This window comes from Herpailurus yagouaroundi, unplaced genomic scaffold (genome assembly GCF_014898765.1).
Source record: "Herpailurus yagouaroundi ecotype Mexico unplaced genomic scaffold, PumYag 100, whole genome shotgun sequence".
NCBI classification, from domain to species: Eukaryota; Metazoa; Chordata; class Mammalia; order Carnivora; family Felidae; genus Herpailurus; species Herpailurus yagouaroundi.
The window spans coordinates 79,549,715-79,574,208 of record NW_024412391.1 but is presented as its reverse complement, the minus strand read 5'-3'; the positions used below and the strand labels follow the sequence as shown (position 1 = coordinate 79,574,208).

The 24,494-nt window shown below is 37.4% G+C and overlaps 1 protein-coding gene across 1 annotated transcript in view; it reads left to right on the top strand.

Annotated features, from left to right (window-relative positions):
• The window catches only part of FBXL13 (F-box and leucine rich repeat protein 13), a 214,648-nt gene that overhangs the window by 151,557 nt on the left and 38,597 nt on the right, over positions 1 to 24,494 (top strand). The window contains exons 13-17 of the mRNA XM_040472848.1: positions 1,068 to 1,166; positions 1,700 to 1,817; positions 1,907 to 2,069; positions 8,009 to 8,128; positions 9,147 to 9,273. Coding sequence (XP_040328782.1) covers positions 1,068 to 1,166; positions 1,700 to 1,817; positions 1,907 to 2,069; positions 8,009 to 8,128; positions 9,147 to 9,273 — 627 coding nt within the window. The remainder of the gene's footprint in view (positions 1 to 1,067; positions 1,167 to 1,699; positions 1,818 to 1,906; positions 2,070 to 8,008; positions 8,129 to 9,146; positions 9,274 to 24,494) is intronic.

The following is a 24,494-nucleotide window of genomic DNA, read 5'->3' as shown; positions in this document are numbered from 1 at the left end:
GATCTCACGGTTTGTGAGTTCAAGCCCCATGTCGGCTCTGCACTGACAGCCCAGAGTCTGCTTGGGATTCTCTCTCTCTGCCCCTCCCTAACTTGTGCACTCTCTCTCTCAAAATAAATAAATAAAAACTTAAAAAAAAGAAAAACATGGGAAAATGAAAAATAATGTTGGCAAAGATGTGGAGAAGTGGGAACACTATTAGATTGCTGGTTGGAACGTAAAATGGTGCAATCACTGTAAAAAACATTTTGGTGGTTCCTTAAAACAGTTAAACAGAATTACCATAGGGTCTAGCAATTCCACTCCTACATATATACCCAAAAGAATTGAAAACTGGTACTCAAACAAATAGATGCACATATATGTTCATAGCAGCACTGTTCAAAATATCCAAAAGATGGAAACAGCTCAAATATCCATCAATAGATGGATGGATGAACAAAATGCCGTATATTCATTCAATAGAATATTATTCAGCCATAAAAATGAATAAGGTACTGATACATGCTACACCATGGATGAACCTCAAAAACATTACGCTAAGTGAAAGAGAGAAGACACAAAAGGCCATATACTATATGATTCTACTTCTGTGAAATATTTAGAATAGGTAAATCCACAGAGACAGAACCCAGATTAATGATTGCTGGGGGCTAGGAGAAGGGGAGTATAAGGAGCAACTGCTTAATAGATTCAGTTTCCTTTTAGGGTGATAAAAATATTTTGGAACCATATAGAGGTTGTGGTTGCATAAGATCATGAATGGTTAAGGGCCCATTTAAGTGATTAATTTTACGTTATGTGAATTTTGCCTCAATAAAACAATTAAACAATAAGTTAACTAGACCAATTGTGATGATCATTGCATAATATACATATAAGAAATTAAATAGTAAAGAAATCAAGACTAGATTCTTTACCTCTTATGTCTGTCATCTTTTATGGTTCCAATTTTAAAATATAGTAGCAACATCATGACATACCTTTGCTTACGACTTCATTCGGGTTTTATTAGCTGTCATGCTAATGAGTTCTACCATCATTTTCACCTACTTTGTACGATTCAGATTTCAGTCCAAGGCTTCAGGAACATTGCAAACAGCTGCACTGGAATTATGCATCTGACCATCAACGACATGCCAACTCTGACGGACAACTGTATAAAAGTAGGTAGTTGCAAAGTACATTTTCTTCTCAGTCCCAATTAATGCACACATTTTCTAGTGGCCTGAATTGTTGAGAAATATGAATGGGATTTTCAAGTTAGCTGTTTTTAGAGTAAGAAAATCATCTTAAAACTTATACACGCACATACAGTTGAACATTTGAATCCATATATGCCCGAATATACTTTGTTTCACAATTGGAATATTTTTGTCTCAAAGATACTATAGCCTAAGCATAAATGTTGACTTTAGTGCTACATGTCAGACTTCTAAATGTAGTGATTTTTTTGTCAGCATTTCATTTTCTCATGTTTTCCCATACCTTTGTAACATGATTTATTCTGATTTCTCTGCAGTACTCAAATGTGAATGTACTAAAATATATTGAATAAAAATCCCATTGTCTTTGAAATTAGGAAAATGTAATGGTTAATATGTCTGCTTCTGAAAGTATGGAGAAAAATAACCTCATTACTTTGCTAAGCTTGTTCTATACACTGTGGTAAATTTTATCATCTTTTCTTCTTCTAAAGGCTTTAGTTGAAAGGTGCCCTCGTATTACATCAATAGTTTTCATCGGCGCTCCACATATCTCTGATTGTGCTTTTAAAGCTCTTTCTACGTGTAACCTCAGAAAGATCCGATTTGAAGGTCTGTGATATTAAAAATGGGGTTCAGCATTAATTTTTACTCTTGTGGCATTACAAATACAATACTTGTTTTCTGGTTTTTTTAAACAGGAAATAAAAGGATTACTGATGCGTGCTTCAAATTTATAGATAAGAATTATCCAAATATCAGTCACATTTACATGGCAGACTGCAAGAGATTAACAGATAGTAGCCTTAAGTCACTTTCACCTTTGAAGCAACTAACTGTGTTGAATTTGACAAATTGTATAAGGTAATGAGTCATTCAGTTAAATGTTGTTTAAGAAATACTGATTATTAGAATGTGCGAGACTCTCTCCTCAAGGTGCTCATTGGTTAGTAGAATAAACATGAAAGGCAGGAGCCCAAGTGCAGGGAAGTACAGAGTTCTGTGGTAACACAATTAAGGGGCACCGACCCCAGGCTGGTTATACGGAAAGGCAAGGAGACTGTCAGGATAATTGGAATCATGGTCCCTTATAAGATTAAATGAATTCACGGGAACACTTATGGGCTATTTTTCCTAGTGAGGGTTCTCATGGCTAGTTCATTTAACAGGTCTTTTCCCAAATGGAGTTCGTTAGTTGCTTAGGAGGAACCAACCTTACTGAACGGTTTCTTCTTGAGTACTGATGAGATTTCTCCTCTGTGTGGATCCCCTAACACATGGACAGAAGAAGACAAGTTCTTAACGAAACCCTTTCTTCAGTTGGGCATTGGGCTTCTCCCTTGGTATTCTCAGGTGGGCAAGGGTCCAATTCTTGTTGGAACCTCTTCCCTAGTGGATCTCAGGCTTTTGTCTGTGTACATTTTTTATGATCTTATAGGGCCACAGGCTGGCAAAACAGTAGTTGACTAGGAAGTCGGTTAATATTTGGGAGAACATAGGACTACTCAGAGTAATAAGTTAAACTACAAAAATCTGACCCGTGATCCCTATTATTAAAATGGGAAGTCACCATGGGTGAGGGAAGGAACTGGATTTGAAATGGGGAAAAATGTGGATTAGGAAATCCAGGTGTCTAGTGAATAGCCCAGCAAGGAACTGAGGCCTCCTGTCAACAGCCACGTGAGTTAGCTTGGATAGACCTTCCAGCCTTAGTCAAGCCTTCAAATGACTCAATTCCCAGTGGAATCTTTATTGCAAGCTCATGAAAGACCCTAGGATAGAACCATACAGCTAGTCTACTCCCAAATTCCCAAGACCCAGAAACTGGGAGAGAATAAATGTTTAAGGCACAAAGTTTGGGTTTATTAGGTACATAGTGATACAGAACACACACACACACACACACACACACACACACACACACACACAGAGTATCCTATCTGTATTAATATGTGAAATAAAATTGAGTTTCATCCTCATACTTCACTCAGGCTTCTGCAGGTTAACTACTTTTAAAATAAATGGAGGTTTTCTACTTCTAGCAGTATAGTTAACAAAACATTTCAAAGGACTCTTTGCCACAATTTAGATCCTTGATGAGACATACTTTAAATACACTGCTGAGAGTAAGAGAAAGATCCAATATCCAATATCCTGATTCTGTACCATCCTCTCAACGAACGCTCTCTTGGGATTCGTTGCTGCTCTGAGCATAAATGTTTATGTCAATGCCGCCACTGAGAGAATCAGCTCTGACCAAGACTCAAGGTAGGGAAGCAGAACCTGAGACTTCCACAGGGGCTAGACCTGGACCTCTTTAAGGCGGACAAAATGGTCTTAGGTAGGTAGCACCCAGGGTCCTGCAAAGAAGTTATCTCGAAGCTTCTCTGGAGGAAAGTATTTTCCATTTAGGCCTCCAGGACTCCTATAGATTAAGAATAAAATATAGGCACTCACGATTAAAGATTGTTAGATGTACGAAGATATGAGTCACCAGAAACAGCAAAATAAATTTGACCTTCAAATAATTCAGATTATTGGGGTTATCAGACATAGGATATAAGAAATATGTATAAAATGTTTGAGGAAATTAATGAAATCAGAAATATGATCAGGGAAAATATATAATAATAACTAGATTTATTTAAGAAAATAAAACTTTTAGGAATAAAAAGTATAGTGCAGTTATTGAAATAAAGAAACTAAATGGATTGCCAATCAGCAGGTTAGATCTCACTGAGGAGAGAAGTACAGAGACAGAAGATAATCTCTTCCATGACAGCAGAGTGAAAAAAAAAAAAAGATGAAAAATATGAAATAGTGTATCATGGGGTGAAGATATCAGAGTTTCACAGTAGATTTTTAAAACTTCATCTATAAGAGATAAGCCTAAAAACAGTCAATTTGAGAGTCAGAGAATATACATTTTCCTCAACCACACAACCCTCCTTTTTAAAATGGACTGTGCATGAAGTTTTAAGACAAATTTCGACGATTTTCAAATTATTGGTATCAACAAATTACATTTTCTCACTACAATGCTATTAAATTAGAAATCACTAATGGAAAGATAAATACATAAAAACACATATAGGATTTAAAAAATAAAAATTCCAGGGTATCAGAATCACCTGAGGAGCTGAATAAAACTACACATGTCTAAGCCCTACCACAGAGCTACTAAACCTGAATATTTAGGAATGGAACCCAGCTTGTGCTGCTTTTGATGCACAGCCAGGTTTGGGACTAAATACATTAACCAATTAACTTGTATCATTACCTGTATAATCCTTTTCTGTTGATTTTTGATGCCTCCTGGATTATAATAGAAAATTATATATACAGGGGCGCCTGGGTGGCGCAGTCGGTTAAGCGTCCGACTTCAGCCAGGTCATGATCTCGCGGTCCGTGAGTTCGAGCCCCGCGTCAGGCTCTGGGCTGATGGCTCAGAGCCTGGAGCCTGTTTCCGATTCTGTGTCTCCCTCTCTCTCTGCCCCTCCCCCGTTCATGCTCTGTCTCTCTCTGTCCCAAAAATAAATAAACGTTGAAAAAAAAATTTAAAAAAAGTAAATTATATATACATATATACATACATATACACATACTTACACATATATACGTACATACACACATATATGAGTTGATGTAGATAGGTGTGCACAGATTAAAAAAAATCCTTCTCACAAAGATGTACCTCAAAAATTTAAGAAAAAAATAAAATGGTGTTTTTAAAACTGAAAAAAAAAGATAGGTGTGTATATGTATATGTTTTCAGACTACCTTTTCTGTTCCATTCATTTATCCATCCTCTATCTAATCATGCACAGTATTTTATCTATAAAATGGTGTAAATAACAGTATATACTCAAGATTGTTGTAAGGATCAAATATGTTAACTCACTAATATGTTTAGAATAGTGTCTGGCGTATAATATGCATTCAATAAATGTTACCTGTTATTATTGCTTTATAATATGTTTTAATGTCTAAGGGAATTAGACTTTCCTTATTAAGTTAATTTGATTTAACATATGGATTGTTTTCCTATTTTAAAAGCTTTTATATATCTGTGGTTATTGCTGTTCTAATTTATTTTTCTCTCTTTCTCAAGAATCCTCTTTATTTAAAGATTGAATCCTAGTTCTCTGTTTTCAATCTCATTTATTTCTAATTCTTTATCCTTCTGCATTTCAAAGGAACTTTTCAAATTGCCTTCTACTTATTAATTTCATTTTCTAAAAGGGTCAATTTTGGTTTTGATGACTTAAATTAGGTTACTGAATTTTTAGTTTTTACCAGCTGTTTTTCTTTTGTTTGTTAATTTGAATATAGTTGACATACAATATTACATTAGTTTCAGGTATACAACTTAATAATTTGACACGTTTATACATTATGCTATGTTCACTATCTGTATGAAACTATCATCTGTCCCAATATATCACTATTACAATATCATTAACTGTATTCCTTATGCTGTACCTTTCATTCCTGTGACTGATTTATTCCATAACTGGAAGCTTGTATCTCCTACACCTCTTTACCTGTTCTGCTTATCCTCCTACCCCTCTACCCTCTGGAGACCATGAGTTTATTCTCTGTTTTTATAGGTCTGATTCATCTTTTTGCTTTTTATTCATTTTTTAAAAAGATTTCACTATGATCTGAATCCTATGGTTTTGGAATTTCTCAGTCTGACTTGTTTCACCTAGCATAATACCCTCTAGGTCCATCCATGTTGTCTCAAATGGCATGATCTCATCTTTTTTCATCTAATGATGGACCCTTATATTGCTTCCATATCTTGGCTATTGTCAATAATGCTGCAATAAACATGGGGTAGATATATTTTTTTGAATTAGTGTTTTCATTTTCTTTGGGTAAATATCCAGTAGTGGAATTGATGGATCTTATGGTAGTTCTAGTTTTAATTTTTTGAGGAACCTCCATACTGTTTTCCACAGTAGTTGCACCAATTTACATTCCCACCAACAGTGCACAAATGTTCCCTTTTCTCTACATCCTCACCAATACTCATTATTTCTTGTTTTTTTGATACTAGACATTCTGACTAGTGTGGGGGTGATATCTCATTGTGGTTTTGATTTGCATTTCTCTGATGATTAGTGATTTTGAGCATCTTTTCATGTATCTGTTGGCCAACAGTATGTCTTTTTTGGAAAAGTGTCTGTTCAGTTCCTCTGCCCATTTTTTAATCAGACTATTTTTTTTTTTTTTGGTGTTGACTTGTATAAGTTCTTTATATATTTTGGATATTAACCCCTTATCAGATATATAATTTGCAAATATCTTCTCCCATTCAGTAAGTTTGCTTTTTTGTTTTGTTGGCTACTTTTGCTGTGCTAAACCTTTTCATTTCAATGTAGTCCCCTAATAGTTTATTTTTGCTTTTGTTTCACTTGCCTTAGAAGAGATATCTAGAAAAACACTGCTATGTTTGCCATCTGTTCTTATCTCAGGTGGCCACCTTTTCATCTCAGATTGTATTTTAGAATATCTTTATTTTGGCTACAGTCAGGTCACCCTTATTAATTCTTACTGCTTCTTTACACTGCTTAATTTGTTCTAATGTTTTTGTATCTTCTTTTTCAAATCATTTTCAGAGATATGCTTTCTTAAGTCTTACAAATCCCATGATGAATTTGTTTTCTTGTTAGTAAAAATATCTCTCAATGAATACTCCAGCCCTGGTGTTTGCCAACAGATAAGTCGATCAGTTGTGTTTGCACTGATCCCATCCCCTCCCATTCCCCCATCCACCCACTCACTCACCAGGCCCTTTACTGCATTCCCAGGTGCTGCCACAGTCTCCCTTTCATATTATAGATGGAAGGTGAGTTTATGGGCACAGGAGGCACTTAATGTGGCCCATTAAACTCAAACAGGCCCATTCACCTTCCGCCTGTACTGCTCAGTTTTTTATAAATCTGATCAAATAGAGGGTATGAAAGATGTCAGCAGTCCACATATATTGTTTCCAAGGCTTTTCCCATCTGTACACCCACCTGTAGGATTGTTGCATGTGAAAGCTACCTCTTAGGATGCAATGTGCAATTTCCTGTTGTATTTATTTACTGGAATGCTTTTTAGAAGAAACTGGTGGTCTCCAAATGGAATCATAAATAAAGCTCCCAATGGAAGACAGGGAATGGATGGGCCAAATAGACTTCCAGCCATTTATAAAGCATGGTTCAGGGAGGGGGCAGGGAATGGTAGGGACACAAAGGCATCTCTGATTAGGGATAGACAATGTAGGAAGACTGAGGTCAAGATCTTCTTCTAGGTTTTCTGTACTTCAGAAAAAATCCAAAGGTCACTTGTTGGCTTTCCAGTCCAGCTAACTTGACCTTGTATTTAGTGAAAATTCCTCTAAGATTCTGGCAGTAGCTTGACTGTTAGTCTTGGTTCTACTCTCCTAAGTTTTGGTGTTTTTCTTGTGCAGGAGTTTGCATTGGGACCGCTTAACTCAATCACATTTTAAGCCAAGAAAAAGATTTCAAGAACCATCTGTCTTATTAATAATTACAATTATGTCACCTAATTAAATGAAAAATGAACAGAAGAGCATTTTTATTAATATTTCTCCCATTACTATCATTTATACCTTTTCTATTAGACTAAAAGTTGTATTCTCAAATTTGGTTTTAAAACCAATCAATACCAATATAAGGATATTACCATGTTATTTTAGAATGCATTGAATGTAGTAACTATTACTTAAGTAGTATTCTATATATTTCATATAAAATCATATTTAAAGCTTTTCTTACTCTTTCCTACAGAATTGGTGATATGGGAGTAAAGCAATTTCTTGATGGTCCTGTGAGCATAAGGATAAGAGAGCTAAATTTAAGTAACTGTATCCACCTGGGTGATGCCTCTATTATGAAACTATCAGAGTGGTATGATAAAACAATAATATTTTACATCATATCATTAGTAATTGTATATTTGCTAATAGGAGAGCTTAGAGATAGACCTTCAGAGCCATTTGGGAAATATCAAGAGGCCAAGAAGCTGGTCCAATACTCAGTGAAATAAAAGAAAAGACACTGGAGTCATAGATTAAACTAGTTTTTTGATAATATATGAGTGGTTTCTTATTAATTTCATATTAGAGAAAGTTTCAGATGGAATCATTAATGAAGTTATCACTATCTAGACATGAGTGACTTCTCTGTGGTTTTCAAGGATATTACCTCTGTGTAAACCTTTGCTCCAGGCTTTGGAAATGCTCCAGCATTTCCCAAGAGATGTTCTAGATGGTGGGTTTATTCTTGATTCTCCCTACTTGTCAGAGACCTTGTGTACTTGAAAGGGTCAAGCCCAATTCCTGTGGCAAACTTGTAAGGGATAAATGAGAAACTTAACCTTGCACTTTTAGGGGTCATTCATCATACTTACATGACAATTTTTTGCATGCAAGTGATATGTTTTTTTCTCACTAGAAATTACAGTATGAAATGAAACCACAGAAAGACTGTCTTATATAATAACCCACCTCCCTCTCATCCTATTTTGTAATGCCAAATTACTTTCCACTTTTAAACCTACTTCTATTTTTTTTTTTAATTTTTTAATATTTGTTTATTTTTGAGAAAGAGAGACAGAGTGAGAGCGGGGAAGGGACAGAGAGAAAGGGAGACACAGAATCTGAAGCAGGCTCCAGGTTCTGAGCTGTCAGCACAGAGCCCGATGTGGGGCTCAAACTCACAAACCGTGAGATCATGACCTGAGCCGAAGTCGGACGCTTAACTGAGTGAGCCACCCAGGTGCTTCTTAAGCCTATTTTGATTTTGAGAAAAAGAAAGTCCTTGTTTCAATACCATTTGCTTTCCTTAGACAGTTTTGATATAAAGAAATGGCTACCAATACTGTAATTAAAAGCTAAAATTAATTCTTCATGCTGCTTTCTTCCAGCTGCCCTAATTTAAACTACTTGAGTTTGAGAAATTGTGAACATTTGACTGACCTAGCAATTGAATATGTTGTAAACATCTTTTCCTTGGTATCAGTAGATCTCTCTGGAACAAACATCTCTAATGAGGTAAAGAAAATTTTCAAAATAGTTCAATGGCTTTTATTGTTTTCAGTAGTATAACAATGGAGAGAACATCAATTATTTTTATTTCCTAAATTATTAGATTATAAAAGGCCAGTTTAGGAATACTGTTTCTGTAATAGTGATAGATGAAGTTATTTATAAACTAAGGGTCTTGTTTCTCTGATTACAAAATGGAAAATTCAGTATTTTGAGCAAAGTCCTGACAGATCGGAATGTTAAACGACAGATCTGAATCTGTTTCATTATAGAAATGTGGCAATGTGGATGTAATATATTCCAGTTGGCTTATATATGTTTTTCTGGTGGACTGAACATTCTGTAAAACTATGTGAATGCCTTGAAACCTCACTCTTTAGTTCAAAACTGAAATCTAGAAACGGCCTCATCAAATATACAAAAGAATACATTTTAAGGAACTCATTTCCTGCAAGAGGCTGATGCTACTCCTCAGAGTTGAAACTCAGTTCACACTTATCGTATCTTATCTATCACTGCGGCACTGCCCCACTTACTAATCAAAAGGAAGATAAACTTGGAGAGATTGCCATGTTTCTGAAAGACTTCAATGGGCTGTAGTTAGATAAGAAATGCATTGGCTTCTCTTGAAAATCAGTGCATTGGGAGGGATATAGGAAGACAACAGAGTTGAGGATCTCTACCCCATCTGCTTGCTAAATCCCTGTTCATCCCTCATGCTACCCCAAATCACCTAGGAGTCCTTCTCTGAAAAGCCCTACCTTACAGGCAAGTACAAGAACTACTTCTCTATGTGGATCTCTTGCCCCAGTACATCCTTTAACATGACCCATTTCTCTCCATTTCTTACTGCATTACTGATATCTGTGTTGTGTCCATTCTTCCCCAACATTTAGTGGGCTCTGTTTATTGGTCTATGTTCTTTCCTTTCTTTATCTAAGAGTGAATTTAGATTCAGCCTCCATCCTGCTAGATGGTCTCCTCTCCCCTTCCTTGGTAGTGTCATCTATGTGTGGTACGAGAGTGGGGTAGGGGCAGTTACATGTAGTCAACTCATTTTGGTGGTGGCAAGCCTGATTTTTACAATGTTGTCTTCTGTCCAAGCTGGAATCCACTGGAATGTCCGTAGGCTCATTTGGTTTTTGGTTTCCTGTTTAGTTAGATCCCTGATGTGTCTTCCTTGGTCAGCTCCAAAGCCCCTCTAGGTCTGCAGGCTCCTTTGTCATGTGTGCCTTCCTCTGGACCCCTCTGGGTCATGCTGGGGCATGGGGACTCTGTGAGGCTGTCTTAGGTCCATAGTCCTAGACATCCCCTGCAGACATTTTCCTGTTCTCACATCTGGGTGTATTTGCCGCAGACCCATGCCTCACCCTTCTCTCACTCTGCTGCAGTGGCTGACTCATGTCCACGAGCTTCCAGTTGGATTTGGTGCTTGTCAGGCATTTGTGAGCAACTGGAGGGTAAGAAGAGGGAAAAGACCAGAGTTTTCCTCCACCTTTCTTTGCATCATCAGCAGCAGCTGCATTTCCTTCATGATCTTCTCCCTCCAGTGAGATCTTCTGTGGTCCCAGCTTCCCTGGGTGACCTTGGCTCCAGCCTCCAATAACACCATTTCTTCTCATTGGCCTTCCAGCACAGGGGGAGTAGTGGCTTCCTGCTCCTGCTCACATCTCTAGATTGTGTCATTATCCCATTTCACTTCTCAGTTTCTTTACCACATATCTAGCCAGTTCCCTATCACAATTAAATTTCCTCAGTTTTAAATACGGTTTCTGTTTTCTTCTTTAGATTGTAGCTGACACAACAAGCAGCCCAGGAAAAACTCGGATGCCTTGTTGCTTTTCACAACCCTTCCAGGGACAGGTGGGATGGGTTCCCATTTGCTTAGATCCCCAAACCTATCAGGTTGGGGGTTCCAACCTTCTCTCCAACTGAATAGAGTCCAGGGAGGTCTAGAACAGTGCCCTGTGTGGGGCATCCCCCAGCACTCATTCTTTGCTTCCCTCTAGTTCCCCCTTCCCCTGCTCTTCCCCTCCTCCTCTCCCTTCCTCTGCCTTGTTCTCTCCCTTGTTCTCTCTTTAGCTCTTCTTCTTTTCTCTTGACATAGACTATCTAATTTGGGGATGGGAAAAAAATGTTCCAACTCCATTACATGGTTTGAAAAATATTATGTCTCAAGTCTTTCATGGTTTATGTAAAGCTTAAAGGCCTGGCATATCTTTTTTCCTCCTGTGTTCTGTGAAAACCTTTCCCTGACACATACAAGTAGAATGCCCAGCTGCTGTTAGAAGGGTCACAAGGTAACAAAAGGTGGAGGATCAAAGCACATTACGAAACACATCACGATATCGTTCCACCACAGCACTCCTTGCAAGCCTGAATGATGAACATTTGTTGAACAAAAGCAGTGAAGCTTGGAAGGTTTATCCTAGGTTTTAGCATTTGGGGAAAACTCAGTTTTTATTTTCAAAGACCATATATTGAAGTTCTATCTGCTGAGGACAAGTTAAAAACTTAAGAATATAGCCTCAAGTCCCATTCGCTGTTGTTTTGCTTGTAAGGAAGGTATACAATATGAGAGAGCTGTAAATGGATATCTGTGGGGGAGAATGCTAGTTATATTCTGCTAAAACATTTAAAAAGGAGTCTTCTGAAGGTTGTTGCTTTCTTCCTCCAAATTGGTTAAACTCTGATCTAGAAGGTGAATGGTTAAAAAAATAATAAAAAAATATGATGACTAACTTGAATATAAATTTTAAAAAATAAAAAATAAAAGGCAAATGGTCAACACTGTAGTACTACAACAGCTGTGGTAGCTAATCTCAAATAGTAAAAATAAAATGAGTCAGCCCAGATGTCAGTTTGGGCAGCTAAACACCAGTCTGGATTGTAGGTCTGATGAAGTGCAAGTACGACTAGAAACTTAACATTTAGGATTTAAACTCTGGAATGTTACAGATATTCACCAGAGATCAAATGTGACCAATTATACCTTTTGAAAAAAAAAAGAAAGCTTCTTATGTTTTCTAATAATTCTGTTCACTCTCAATTTTTTTTCAATAATGAGTTTTCAGTTAGAATCGCACCACTCATTTAGTTAACAAATCTTTATTCTGAGTACTTTGTAGTCAGTATTGGGATGCTGGAATGAACAAGACAAACATGGCTCTTCAGGCATGGGACAAGTGGTTATAAACTGTGATGGGTATGGGAGACAACCTCCCTCAGAAAGTCAGAGAAGACCTTTTCTAAGAGAGAAAGAAGGGGTATGTGCTGAGCCAAAGAAACAGCCTGAACGAAGACACAGAGGTTTAAAAGTATGGTGGCATCAAGGATATCTGCACATTGGGTATGACTTGACCATGAGGAGAGTGATAAGAGATGATGCCTAGGAGACAGGCAAGGACCAGGTCACGAGGGGCCCAGAAGCCATACTGAGGAATTTGTTCTTCGCCCTTTTGGCAATGGAAAGATATTTAGGACTGTCAATTAGACTGTAACAAGGTCAGACGGACATGGTTTAAAGATGACTGTACCTGCTGGATAGACAAGGGAATAATAGATGAACGAGAGACTAATTATAAAGCAGTAATCCAGTTATGAGTGTCTGCATTAAGGCTAGAGCTAGGGGAGATGACAGTAGGGCTGGAGCAAAATCTGCAGATTTGAGAGACACTGAGGAAAATGAATCATCAGGAAATAGAAATAGACTGAGTATGGGGGTAAAGAAGGAAGGGAGGCAATCAGGGATGATGCCAGATTTTCGGCTTGAGCATCTGTTTAAATGGTGGCATCCCTTACTGAGCTGTGTCCTTTCCACAGTGCAAGGAGCAGGGCTGCTGTTTGGTTTGAGTCACCTGGAAGACAGCTTTAGAGAAATGTAGAGCTCAGGAAATAAGCAGAGAAATCGCTGAAATTCACTCCTTAGAGACAGAAGAGCTTTTTAGGTTTGCAAAGTGTGAAGGCGTGTTGCACTCTGAAAGTCATGGAAACTCGTGAGGAAGTTAATCAGCGAAAGCAAAAGTAGAGATATTTAGAAATTTAGAAATATGCTTGAGTGAGAGAGCTAGCTTAAATGGGGGAAGCAAAGAGGAGAACACAGTTATTTAAAGCTGTATACATTTCTTATAATAATTAGAAAATAGTGAAAAATGTATCATCCAGGAATAAAAGCTTGTATAACAAGTTATCTAGTAAGCACATTTTAGAGAATGAGGAAATATGTCAATTTTCTTCTTTTAATATAAAGGGGACAGGGTTCACAAGTGAGGGAAATAGCTCACTAATGGGATGGTATCTTAAAGTATCATTGAAAGTCTTTTAATCTCTTATACAGCTTTTCTTAATGTCTCATTAAATGGGATGTTATTCATTCCCTTCCTACCTCAGAGGATTGTTTGAATATGAGGTTATATCTTCATGTATGTGGGGAAAATGTTTTCCTCTAGTTGGGAGAATTATCACTTACTGAAGACCATAGTACCTACAGTTAGGGAAGTTCAATCCATTGCTTAAGTTGCTTTAGTCACTGCCATATTTGCTGTTTAAAGGAGAAATGAGTCAGAGCAATGGTCCAGACAGTGTGCTTAGACAGTGGTTTAATTAAGGCTCTTTCATTTGCCTGATTTTTGAAATTTTTATTTTTTTAAATTTTTAAAGAAAGTCTTATTTTTTTTAATTTATTTTGAAAGAAAGAGAGCGCGGGGTGGGGCAGAGAGAGAGGGAAAAAGAAAATCCCAAGCAGGCTCTTCATTGTTAGCATGGAGCCTGATATGGGGCTCAAACTCATGAACTGTGAGATCATGACCTGAGCTGAAATCAAGAGTGAGACCTTAACTGACTGAGCCACCCAGGGGCCCCTGATTTTTGAAATTTTTAATTATGAGTACCATATCTTGAGTGCCTATCATGTACGCTATTTCCTAGAGTCCCCTTACTAGGATGTGAGATCCAAGAAGACTGAGACTTTGTTTTGCTCACTGCTGCTTTCCCAGAACCTTGGGGGGTAATAGACACTTGATAAATACTCACTGAATGAAGGAACAAATGCTGGGCTCTAGAGTTACCAAATGGGAATAAGATCTGTTCTCTGCAGTCCAATGTGGAAGGGTTAGTATGAGTAATTTAAACATGGTGTGGCAGGTGTAGTGTTGGAAGAAGAGAGGAAGGGATCTCTTAACTCAGCCTGCTCGACATGCAAGCATGCAAATGCATGCTTGTTCAAGGAACTTTATGCAGCTTCACACTACTAAAATGTACTGTGAAAAGGAGATGTCACTGAGGAATTCATCCTAGGCCAAGGAGCTTGGACTTGAACCAATGGATAAGGAGACAACACTTAGCAGGGAAGTCAGAGTCATACTAGCCTCCCATTTTATTTTATTTATTTTATTAAAAAAATTTTTTTTAACGTTTATTTATTTTTGAGACAGAGAGAGACAGAGCATGAACGGGGGAGGGTCAGAGAGAGGGAGACACAGAATCTGAAACAGGCTCCAGGCTCTGAGCTGTCAGCACAGAGCCCAATGCGGGGCTCGAACTCACGAACTGTGAGATCGTGACCTGAGCCGAAGTCGGATGCTTAACCAACTGAGCCACCAAGGCGCCCCTACCCTCCCATTTTAGATACATTATTTGTGTTGTTCTCTGGAGGACAGATTGGAGGGGAGAAAGACTAAAGGCAAGGAGTGGAAATAAGATGAATCCATAAAGGGGACTAAAGAAAGAAGGTGAGAAAGGTTGTAAGAGAACCAGGGGAGTATAACCATGTGTGGAGTATTAAGGGAATATCCAACAGTGTTTAATAAAACACAGAAGGTAAACCAGGAAAGGACCAAAATTTGAAAGAATATTTACTATTAAACAGATCCCTGCCTGTTCTCCTAATATCACCTCATGCCCCTGCTCCCCTCATTTCCTTTCCTCCAGCTCCACTGCCTTTTTTTTCACTCCTCAAACAAGTCAAAAATCTTTCCTACCTCAGGACCTTTATACATGCTGTAACGTCTGCCTGGGATGCTCCTCCTTCTATTTTTCATGTGCCTGGATAGGTAGATGCTGAGAAAATTATCAATGAGGATCATAACAATAGCTAATGCATCTTGGCAAATGGTACCTTTCAAGATTTTTTGAAATAATTTTATAATAAACATTGGTCATATTCTCCATAATTATCAGAAAATCACACTTCCCAGTCCAGATCATTCCAAGGAAATATCAATGGGTTTTATAATACTGATGCATTCTCTCTTTAAGAAAACATAAATCACATGGTGACATTAATGTCTCTAGGTGTTTTTCCTAAATAAGCATTCTCTAGTTCCTAATATCCTGTATCTTATTTCTGTCACATTACAGCATAGTTCTCCAGAGAGGTGTTATCTATTTAGATGGCCTCCCAGTAATAATACCTCTTGAATTATTGGTAGCACACAAATTATTTTCATTGAACTTCAAAAAAAAATTGATTGAATATTGGCATGCACATTCCATGTTAATTTTAATTGTATATGTTATAAAGTTTAAATTGTACTATGATATAAATACTTCTTATGTCTATCCCTTTGCCTCTTCTCCATCTCTGCTGCCACTGCTGTAGTTCAAGCACTATTTCTCCTTACTAACCTCTCTTGTCTTAAATATCACTGTTTTCAAATCTGTTCTCCACTCGACTGCAGTGTGATCCTTCAGCATGCAAATTGGAGCCTAATGCTTCCTGGAGCATATTCTGCAGGAGTTCCATACTGCTTACAGTTTAAAGTCTAAACAATTAGTGTAAAGGTCCAAACTCTTCCTGAGATTGTTGCTGCCCACCTCTACCATTTCACTTCCCCCAGATTCCCACTTTTCATCTTCGTCTCCACAGACACAGAGCTCTCCTATAGCTCCTTGAACGTGTCACGCTCCCCTTGCCTTCCCATCTCTGCAAGTTATTCCCTGTGTCTGAAATACCCTCTCCCCTTGTCCACCTAGTAAATTCTTGCTTATCCCTCAAGTTTCAACTGTGTGTAGCTCTCCTGGAACTCCTAAGCAGACTTAGGATTTCTCTGTCTTGTTTCTACCATATTTCACAATGGCCCCAGTAAAGCCATTAACTCATTATACTTTAATATTTGTTGCACACTTGTCTCCCTACAACACTGTAAACTTCTTGATGGTAAGGCCTGGATCATCCCATCTTTGGGAAGCCTAGCATAATGCCTAGTTCATAAGAGGCACGTAAAATATTTGATTTGTGAGTCAGGGAGTGAGTGAATGAATGAATCTCATACCATTTCCTTCCTTTCAACCAAACACTTACGGCTTCTTCAATTTCCACATTTTCTCAGCTATTCTCTGAGCTGGAGTAGGAGTGCTTACAGCTGAATGTCTTCATCTGACGATACACTTTCAAGAGACCACCCATCTGCATGGAACACACACATAAATAAGGCCTGAGGCTCAGTGAAGCAAAACCTCTAAAGCAGGAAACACATGAAATCGCTTGGGATTCGATAAATAGAAAGAATGGGAGTTAAAAGGAAGCAGGGAAACTCAGAGGCAGATGCGTTTGCCTTGGATTTTCAAAGGCACATAACAAGAATTCTGCCCTGGTTATACTCTTCCATATGGAGCTGGACCTCTTTTGAGTCCTTTCCAGGCCCATCTCCTAGCTACTGGCTTTATAGGAATCTGTTGCTACCACCAGTAGCAATAGTGGCTTTCCTTACAGAGGTTACAGGCATTTGTCTCCTGTATCTGGCAAAATGCCTACTAGAAAAATTGCAAAAAGAAGTGAACAATTTAAGTTTGTCACTTCCCTCAAGGAGAGTCGTTGGTGCCAGAACTCTCCTCTTGACCTCCATCAGGTAGGAGACAAGGAGTCTCAAGGCCAGTTGCTCTATTTATAGGTAACATAGATGCTGATTTTCTTTCTCTCCATAAATATATAGAGGACCTATTTCTGTGTGTTGACCAAAGCCTGTTTTCCTTTAGACCTGTAGGTCAGTAAATTAGATCAGAGTGGTTACTACATTAAAAAATATGATAACAAAATTCATACTAACAATCAAGTAAGTAGAAATAAATAAAAATAATTGAAAAAAAGAAAGTTTTAACTGCATAAAATTTTAACTGCTAGCCATAGTATAAAAGGGAAAATCACTTGTGAGGTTAAAATACATTCTGAAGGACTTTGTACAAGATAGTGTTTTCAGTGATTTCAGAAAGAGGATGTGTGCTGACAGCTCAGAGCCTGGAGCCTGCTTGGGATTCTGTGTCTCCCTCTCTCTGCCCCTTCCTGCTTGTGCTCTGTCACTCTCTGTCAAAAATAAACATAAAAGAAAGAAAGAAAGAAAGAAAGAAAGAAAGAAAGAAAGAAAGAAAGAAAGAAAGAAAGAGGATATGGTGGTAATTAAGATAAAACATATTTCCAAGTATAAGTTTTGTCCTTCATTTCTAAAAGAATGTGGTAAGCAATACCAAACACAGCAAATTGTTCAGAAAGGAACATATGAAATATAAACACTAACTCACATAATTACTAAGGGAAATAGATTCTATCCAAGAATCCTGAGAATATGCCACAACATAGGAGAGAATTGGCTCCATAAAAACAGATAATTTTACAGACTACTCATCCATTCACAGATATTTATTCATTGTCAACTGTGTGTTAAATATTATGTGAGGTACTGGGAGTACTAAATTTACAGCCATAGTTCTGGGCTCAAGGTACAGTCTAGTGGCAAAACAATAACAGTAAGAGTAACAACACTACTTGGTTAAAAGTTACCAAAAGCCTAAGTCCAGAGTGTGGGTTCACATCTCGTCTGGTGCCATCACACTAAGAGACCTTGGGCAAGTTACTTAACTTCTCTGTGCCATTTCCCTCTGTTTATTTTATTTTATTGTCTTAAATGTTTGTTTTTGAGAGAGAGCGAGCAGGGGAGGGTCAGAGAGAAAGAGGATCCGAAGTGGGCTCTGTGCTGACAGCAGAGAGCTGAACGTGGGACTTGAACTCACGGACCATGAGATCATGACCTGAGCCAAAGTCACATACTTAACCAACAGAGCCACCCAGATGCCCCAATTCCCCTCTCTTTAAAACAGTGTTTAAAATATACTTTCCTCATAGTGTTGTGAGGACTAAATAAGATAATAAATGTAAAGTGCTTAACATAGTGCCTGGCATATGGTAAACAGTCAATACATCTTAGCAATGATTTATTCAAATTATGACATATGAGGTATATTTGTTGTGACGAAGATACATACATCTGGGTACATGTGCTGTATCTTGGCAGCATGGATGAGTTGAAAAGTGAGTGCTTATGTTTCTGTTGTCCATTTATAGAGGAGTCGGGGGACACTTCTCAGCTTCTGAGGTGTAGCTGAAAGCTTCAGTAGATGTTTGCAAGGAAAAGATGGACATTCTTGGTGGAGGAAGAAACAGGTGGGAAGGCATGGAGACATGAAAGAGGGTTTGTATTGGGAGATCCACAGGTGACTTTGTATTGTCCAAGCATGGCCCAAGAAGATAGGGGATGAGGCTGGAGAAAGAGGTAGAGGACAGAACGTGACTGGCTTTGGGTGCTCTGCAAAGAGATTCAGACTCATGCTATATGCAGTGGAAGCCACTGAAGAACTCTGAGTAGAACTCATACAGCGAGAAATGAGGTTTTGATAGTGGTGACAGAAGGGACATGTATGAGAGATATTTAGGAAGTATATAGGTAGGGAGGGCCTGGTGATTGGTTGGATATGGAGAGCAGAGGGGATAGGAGGAGACCTAGAAAATTCCCAAGTTTTTACTTGGTCAACTGCAGACATGGTGGTACCAGAACCCAGAAAAAGAACCTCAGAGAGAGATTAGGACTTGTAAATAAGATGCCAAATTCCATTTTAGACATGTTTAATTCCAGTACTAGGACACATCTCTCTACGCTATGGGCCCCTTCAATCCTGAGTGGCGAAAAGAATACATAGCCATTTGACTTTTGGAATCACCATTTTTGTTTTGTTTTGTTCCTCAATATGTCTGGCAAGAAATCATAGTAACTAGGTATATTCCAATTCAACCATTACTGAAAGCAGAAAATTTACACAAAGATTTTCAACCACCTCCAAGTTCTATCCCCTCTATTACAACTAACATCTCATTTTTATCCTTAAAAAAAAAGGCAGTATAAAAGGAAGCTTTTTATGTCTGCTGTCAGGGACCTTTTTTCCGTTCTAGATTTCTCGTGATCTGAATGCCCAATAGTTACATCAGAGTTCTCAGTTATTCTAGACTCATGGGCACTCACTGCATCTTATTTGATAGAATGTGATTTTTAATATCCTGTATTCAAACATCAAATATGCTAAGTTGCACAGGTTATATTTATAGGTTTCCCAGCCAGGGAAATCTAGGACCTATAAAGAGAATCATAAAAGTTGCAAAGTTCAGAGAAAAGAGCAAGGTACTTAGAGAAGTCCATCATGAGCCATTCACCAGACTCCTTCCTGAAGATAGCAGAAAGAGTAGGAAAAACTGAAGTACTAGTCCTCTGAAAGTAGCAATTCTGAGTTTGAGGTGCTTATGGCACATTAATGTGTCTAATTATCAATCAGGAAAGATCTGTTGCTCAGGAAGGGGATCTGAGCTAGATGTAGAGATGGTTGACATGATGGAAGTCACAGATGAGAGACAGAAGGTGAAAAGAGGTCAAGTTCAAGACTCCACGAAATGGTGGATTTGGAGGGTGAACCCACAAAGGCAACTGAAAATGAATATCCAGAGAGACAGGTGAGGAAAGAGTTCAGACTGATATCAAGGGAACCAAGTGAGGTGGTAGTTCCAAAAGCAAGAGATTGTCAGCAAGGTCAAATTTCACAGGTGGCTCAAGTACTGTGAAAACAGAAGCATCAATTTTTGTAAAATAAAATTGCTCATCTATGTATATACTTGTACATGGCAACATTCACAGCTTAGTATTTTGCTTGAATGTTGGTGCTGTGTGCTGTTTCAGTTTGTCTGGGATAGACAGTAAACTGCCCAGTACTGTTATGGGTCTGTGTAAAGGAATTAAGCATGGTGTTAATGTTTTGTATAATTTTTTGTTGATGTACAAAAAGACTTAATGATGGGCACAGGTGTTGTTTTTTCCAAATTATTGTAAATTATTTTTCACAAACATTGAGGAATTTCACATATTTATTGATTCATTCTTTTCTTTGTTATTTTCTTCTTTCATTTGATACAGAATTAGCTAAGTCCTACAATATTTAGAGCAGCAATTCTAGGTTTGAGTGTAAAACCAAGAATAAGACAAGCAGCTTGCCTTAAAGTTGTTATAAACTTTTCCCCCATCAATTTTTCTCTTCTTTTGAACAGGACATTTTGTTGTTTTGGCAATTTGCTTTCCCTATAGGTTTAGCGATTTTTATTGCCATCTGCAATAAAAAAACAACTATGGTAGACGTATACTCATTCATCAAGATTACCTGTTATAACTTCGCAAAAATCGCTAGGAATTAGAACTTTATTGTTATTTGAATTTGCATTTTAAAAAATTCTCGGTGTACCTTAGTGGCTCAGTTGGTTAAGTACCCAACTCTTGATATCGACTCAGGTCATGATCTCACAGTTTGTGGGATCGAGCCCCACATTGGGCTCTGTGCTGACAATGTGGAGCCTGCTTGGGATTCTCTCTCACCTGTCTCTCTCTGCCTTCTCCTGCTCGTGCTCTCTTTCTCTCTCTCTCAAATAAATAAACTTAAAAAAAATCTAGTAATATCAATAATTTTGTCCTATATCTGCTGCTTTTCATTGCAATTATATTTCACCTTCTATGAATTTTCTGTTGACATTGGGGTATCAATACTTCTGCCAATTTGTATGAACTGTTTATAACAATGTAGTTATTAATCATTTGTCGTATTTTCTCCATATCCTTACAACAGCTTATCTCACTACTGTGGGAAAGAGATTAGTTTTAGTATTTTAATTGGAAAGCCCACAAGCTACTGCTTGTAAAAAAAAAAAAATAATCAAAAGTTGAACTATGCAATCTTATGTCATTTTATGTAGATTTTTTCCAAAAAATTATTTCTTTAACCATATGCAAGACAGATTATAAAGTTTATTTATGCTTATTTACTATTCTGGTATGTCTGTATTAAAGTGTTGACAGTTTCCAAACTGAAACATACTATAAATAAGGATGATTTGTAGCTATGTGGCTGTTAGATAAATTACATTATATTTTATTCTAATATTACTATTCCTAGACCATCTTTCCAGACTTTTTCTACAAACACAGTGTCTCAGAAAAAAAATCCATGTGCAAGTTTTAAAGAATAAATTTACTTTCAGAACGTTAAGCTTTGTTTAATAAGGTTTCACCCACTTCAATTTCATTTACAAAACATGTTTGTTTTTAAATGGGACCAAATGTTCAGTCTTACAACAAGGCAAAGTATTGGTGTTTTTGTTTTCCTCAGTGTGTCATCTTTTGCCAACGAGTAACATAATCACACCAACCAAAACAGTAACTTCATTTTGTAAATGTGGTCAACAGGGATTTGGGAAAATTTGAAGATTGTTAAGGTAACACAAAAAATTAACTGCGATAGTTGTTACGTCTAAAATAATCTTATTCAAAACACCTCCTAAAATATTCAGCAAAACTGAAGAGAAAGGGTGACAGAAAAGCTAGAAATGAGCTAAAAAATATACAAGAAAGGATAGAATTAGAAAAATCAGCATTTTGCAACTCCTAATGGAAAAAGTGATTTAGGCAAGGATCACCAATTAATCTGAAGTCTAACTTGGCTAAAAGGTTTCTGAGAAACATAGTATTTTTGTGGTCTCAAAGAATTACCCCACAGATTATTTATTAAATCAAAAGTAAAAATACATGCTATTGAAGAGATCTATAGTTATCACCTACGTCAAGTGAGTAAGCAACATCACCAACAGTGGAGTGTCTCATATATGTGCCCCTAAAGGGTTGCAACAGCACCTAGGTAGTATTCTTGCAGAAAATTTTTACCTAGAATCTAATCAGTAGGAACAATCAGACAAATCCAGAATGAGAGACATTCTATGTAATGATTGGCCTGAGATCTTTAAAAGTCAAAGGCTTAAAAGACAAAATTTAAAGAAAAAAAAAAAAAGGCTAAAGAGACATGACAACTAAATGCAATGCATGAACTCTGAGTCCTGAATAAAAAACAAATATTGGTTTTCTGTTAAATAGTATGGTATCACTATTAATTTTAAGTATTATAGGGGCGCCTGGGTGGCGCAGTCGGTTAAGCGTCCGACTTCAGCCAGGTCACGATCTCGCGGTCCGTGAGTTCGAGCCCCGCGTCGGGGCTCTGGGCTGATGGCTCGGAGCCTGGAGCCTGTTTCAGATTCTGTGTCTCCCTCTCTCTCTGCCCCTCCCCCGTTCATGCTCTGTCTCTCTCTCTGTCCCAAAAATTAAAAAAAAAAAAAAAATTAAAAAAAAATTAAGTATTATAATACTATATATACTATACTATATATATGGGAAAATGTCTTAAAAAATTTTTTTAATGTTTATTTTTGAGTGAGAGAGAGTAAGCAGGGTAGGGGCAGAGAGAGAGGGAGACACAGAATCCGAAGCAGGCTCCAGGCTCTGTGCTATCAGCACAGAGCCCAACATGGGGCTCAAACTTATGAACTGTGAGATCATGACCTGAGCCAAAGTCGGACGCTTAACTGACTGAGCCACCCAGGTGCCCCTAAAATGTCTTTACTCCTAGAGAGATACGTATAGAATATTCAGAGGTAAAGTATCATGATATCTGAAACTTATTTTCAAATGGCTCAGGTAAATTTATAACATATGTAATATGAAATATATAACAATTGCAAATGTCGATGCATTCAACATGGAGCACCCAAATACACAAAGCTAAACAGACATAAAGGAAGAAACTGACAGTAATACAATAATAGTAGGGGACTTTATGTCAGTGGATACATCATCCAGACAGAAAATCAACAAGGAAACAATGGCTGTGAATAAGACTAGATGGATTTAACAGATAATACAGGACATTCGACCCCAAAACCGCAGAATACACATCCTTTTCAACTGCACATAGAACATTCTTCAGGATAGATCACATGTTAGGCCACAAAAGAAGTCTCAATAAATTTAAGAAGATTTAATTCACATCAAGCATCTTTTCTGAACACAATGGTATGAAACTAGAAATAAATTACAAGAAAAAAAAACTAAAAAGAAAAAAATAACCCGCGAACACACGGAGGCTAAACAACATGCTACTAAACAACCAATAGGTCAATGAGGAGGGGAAAATTTAAAATACATGGAAGCAAATGAAGATGAAAACACAACAGTCCAAAATCTTAGTTCTAAGAGGAAAAGTTTGTAGTGATACAGGCCTATCTCAATACAAGAAAAATCTCAAATAAACAATCCACACTTACACCTAAAGGAATTAGGCAAAGAAGAACAACCAAAGCCCAAAGTTAGTAAACAGAAGGAAATAAGAAAGATTAGAGTGGAAATAAACGAAATAGAGACCACAAAAAAAGATGAATGAAACCAAGAGCTGGTTCTTTGAAAAGATAAACAGAGTTGGCAAACCTTTAGTCAGGCACATCAAAAAAGAAAGAGAGAGGACTAAAATATTTTCAGAAATGAAAGAGAAGAAATAACAACCAACAACACAGATATAAGAGAATACTATTGAAAATTATATGCCAACATATTGGTCAACTTAGAAGAAATGGATAAATTCCCCCAAAATTACAGTCTTCCAAAAGCAAATGAGGATGAATTAGAAGTTTTTAACAGACTGGCTATGAGTAATAAAATTGAATTTGTAATAAAAAAAACTCCTAACAAATCCATGGTCATGGGTTAGAGGAATTAAAATTTTCAAAATGTCCGTATTACCCAAAGCAATGTATAGATTCAGTGCAATCCCTATCAAGATACCAATAGTAGTTTTCAAAGAACTAGAACAAATAATCCTACAATTTGTATGGAACGAACAAAAGACCCCGAATAGCCAAAGCAATCTTGAGAAAGAACGAAGCTGCAGTTATCACACTCCCAGATTTCAAGATATACCACAAAGTTATAGTAAGCAAAAGAGTATGGTTCTGGCACAAAAACAGACACAGTGATTAATAGTAGATAGATAGCCCACAAATAAACTCATGCTTATACGGCCAATTAATTCACGACAAAGAAGGCAAGAAT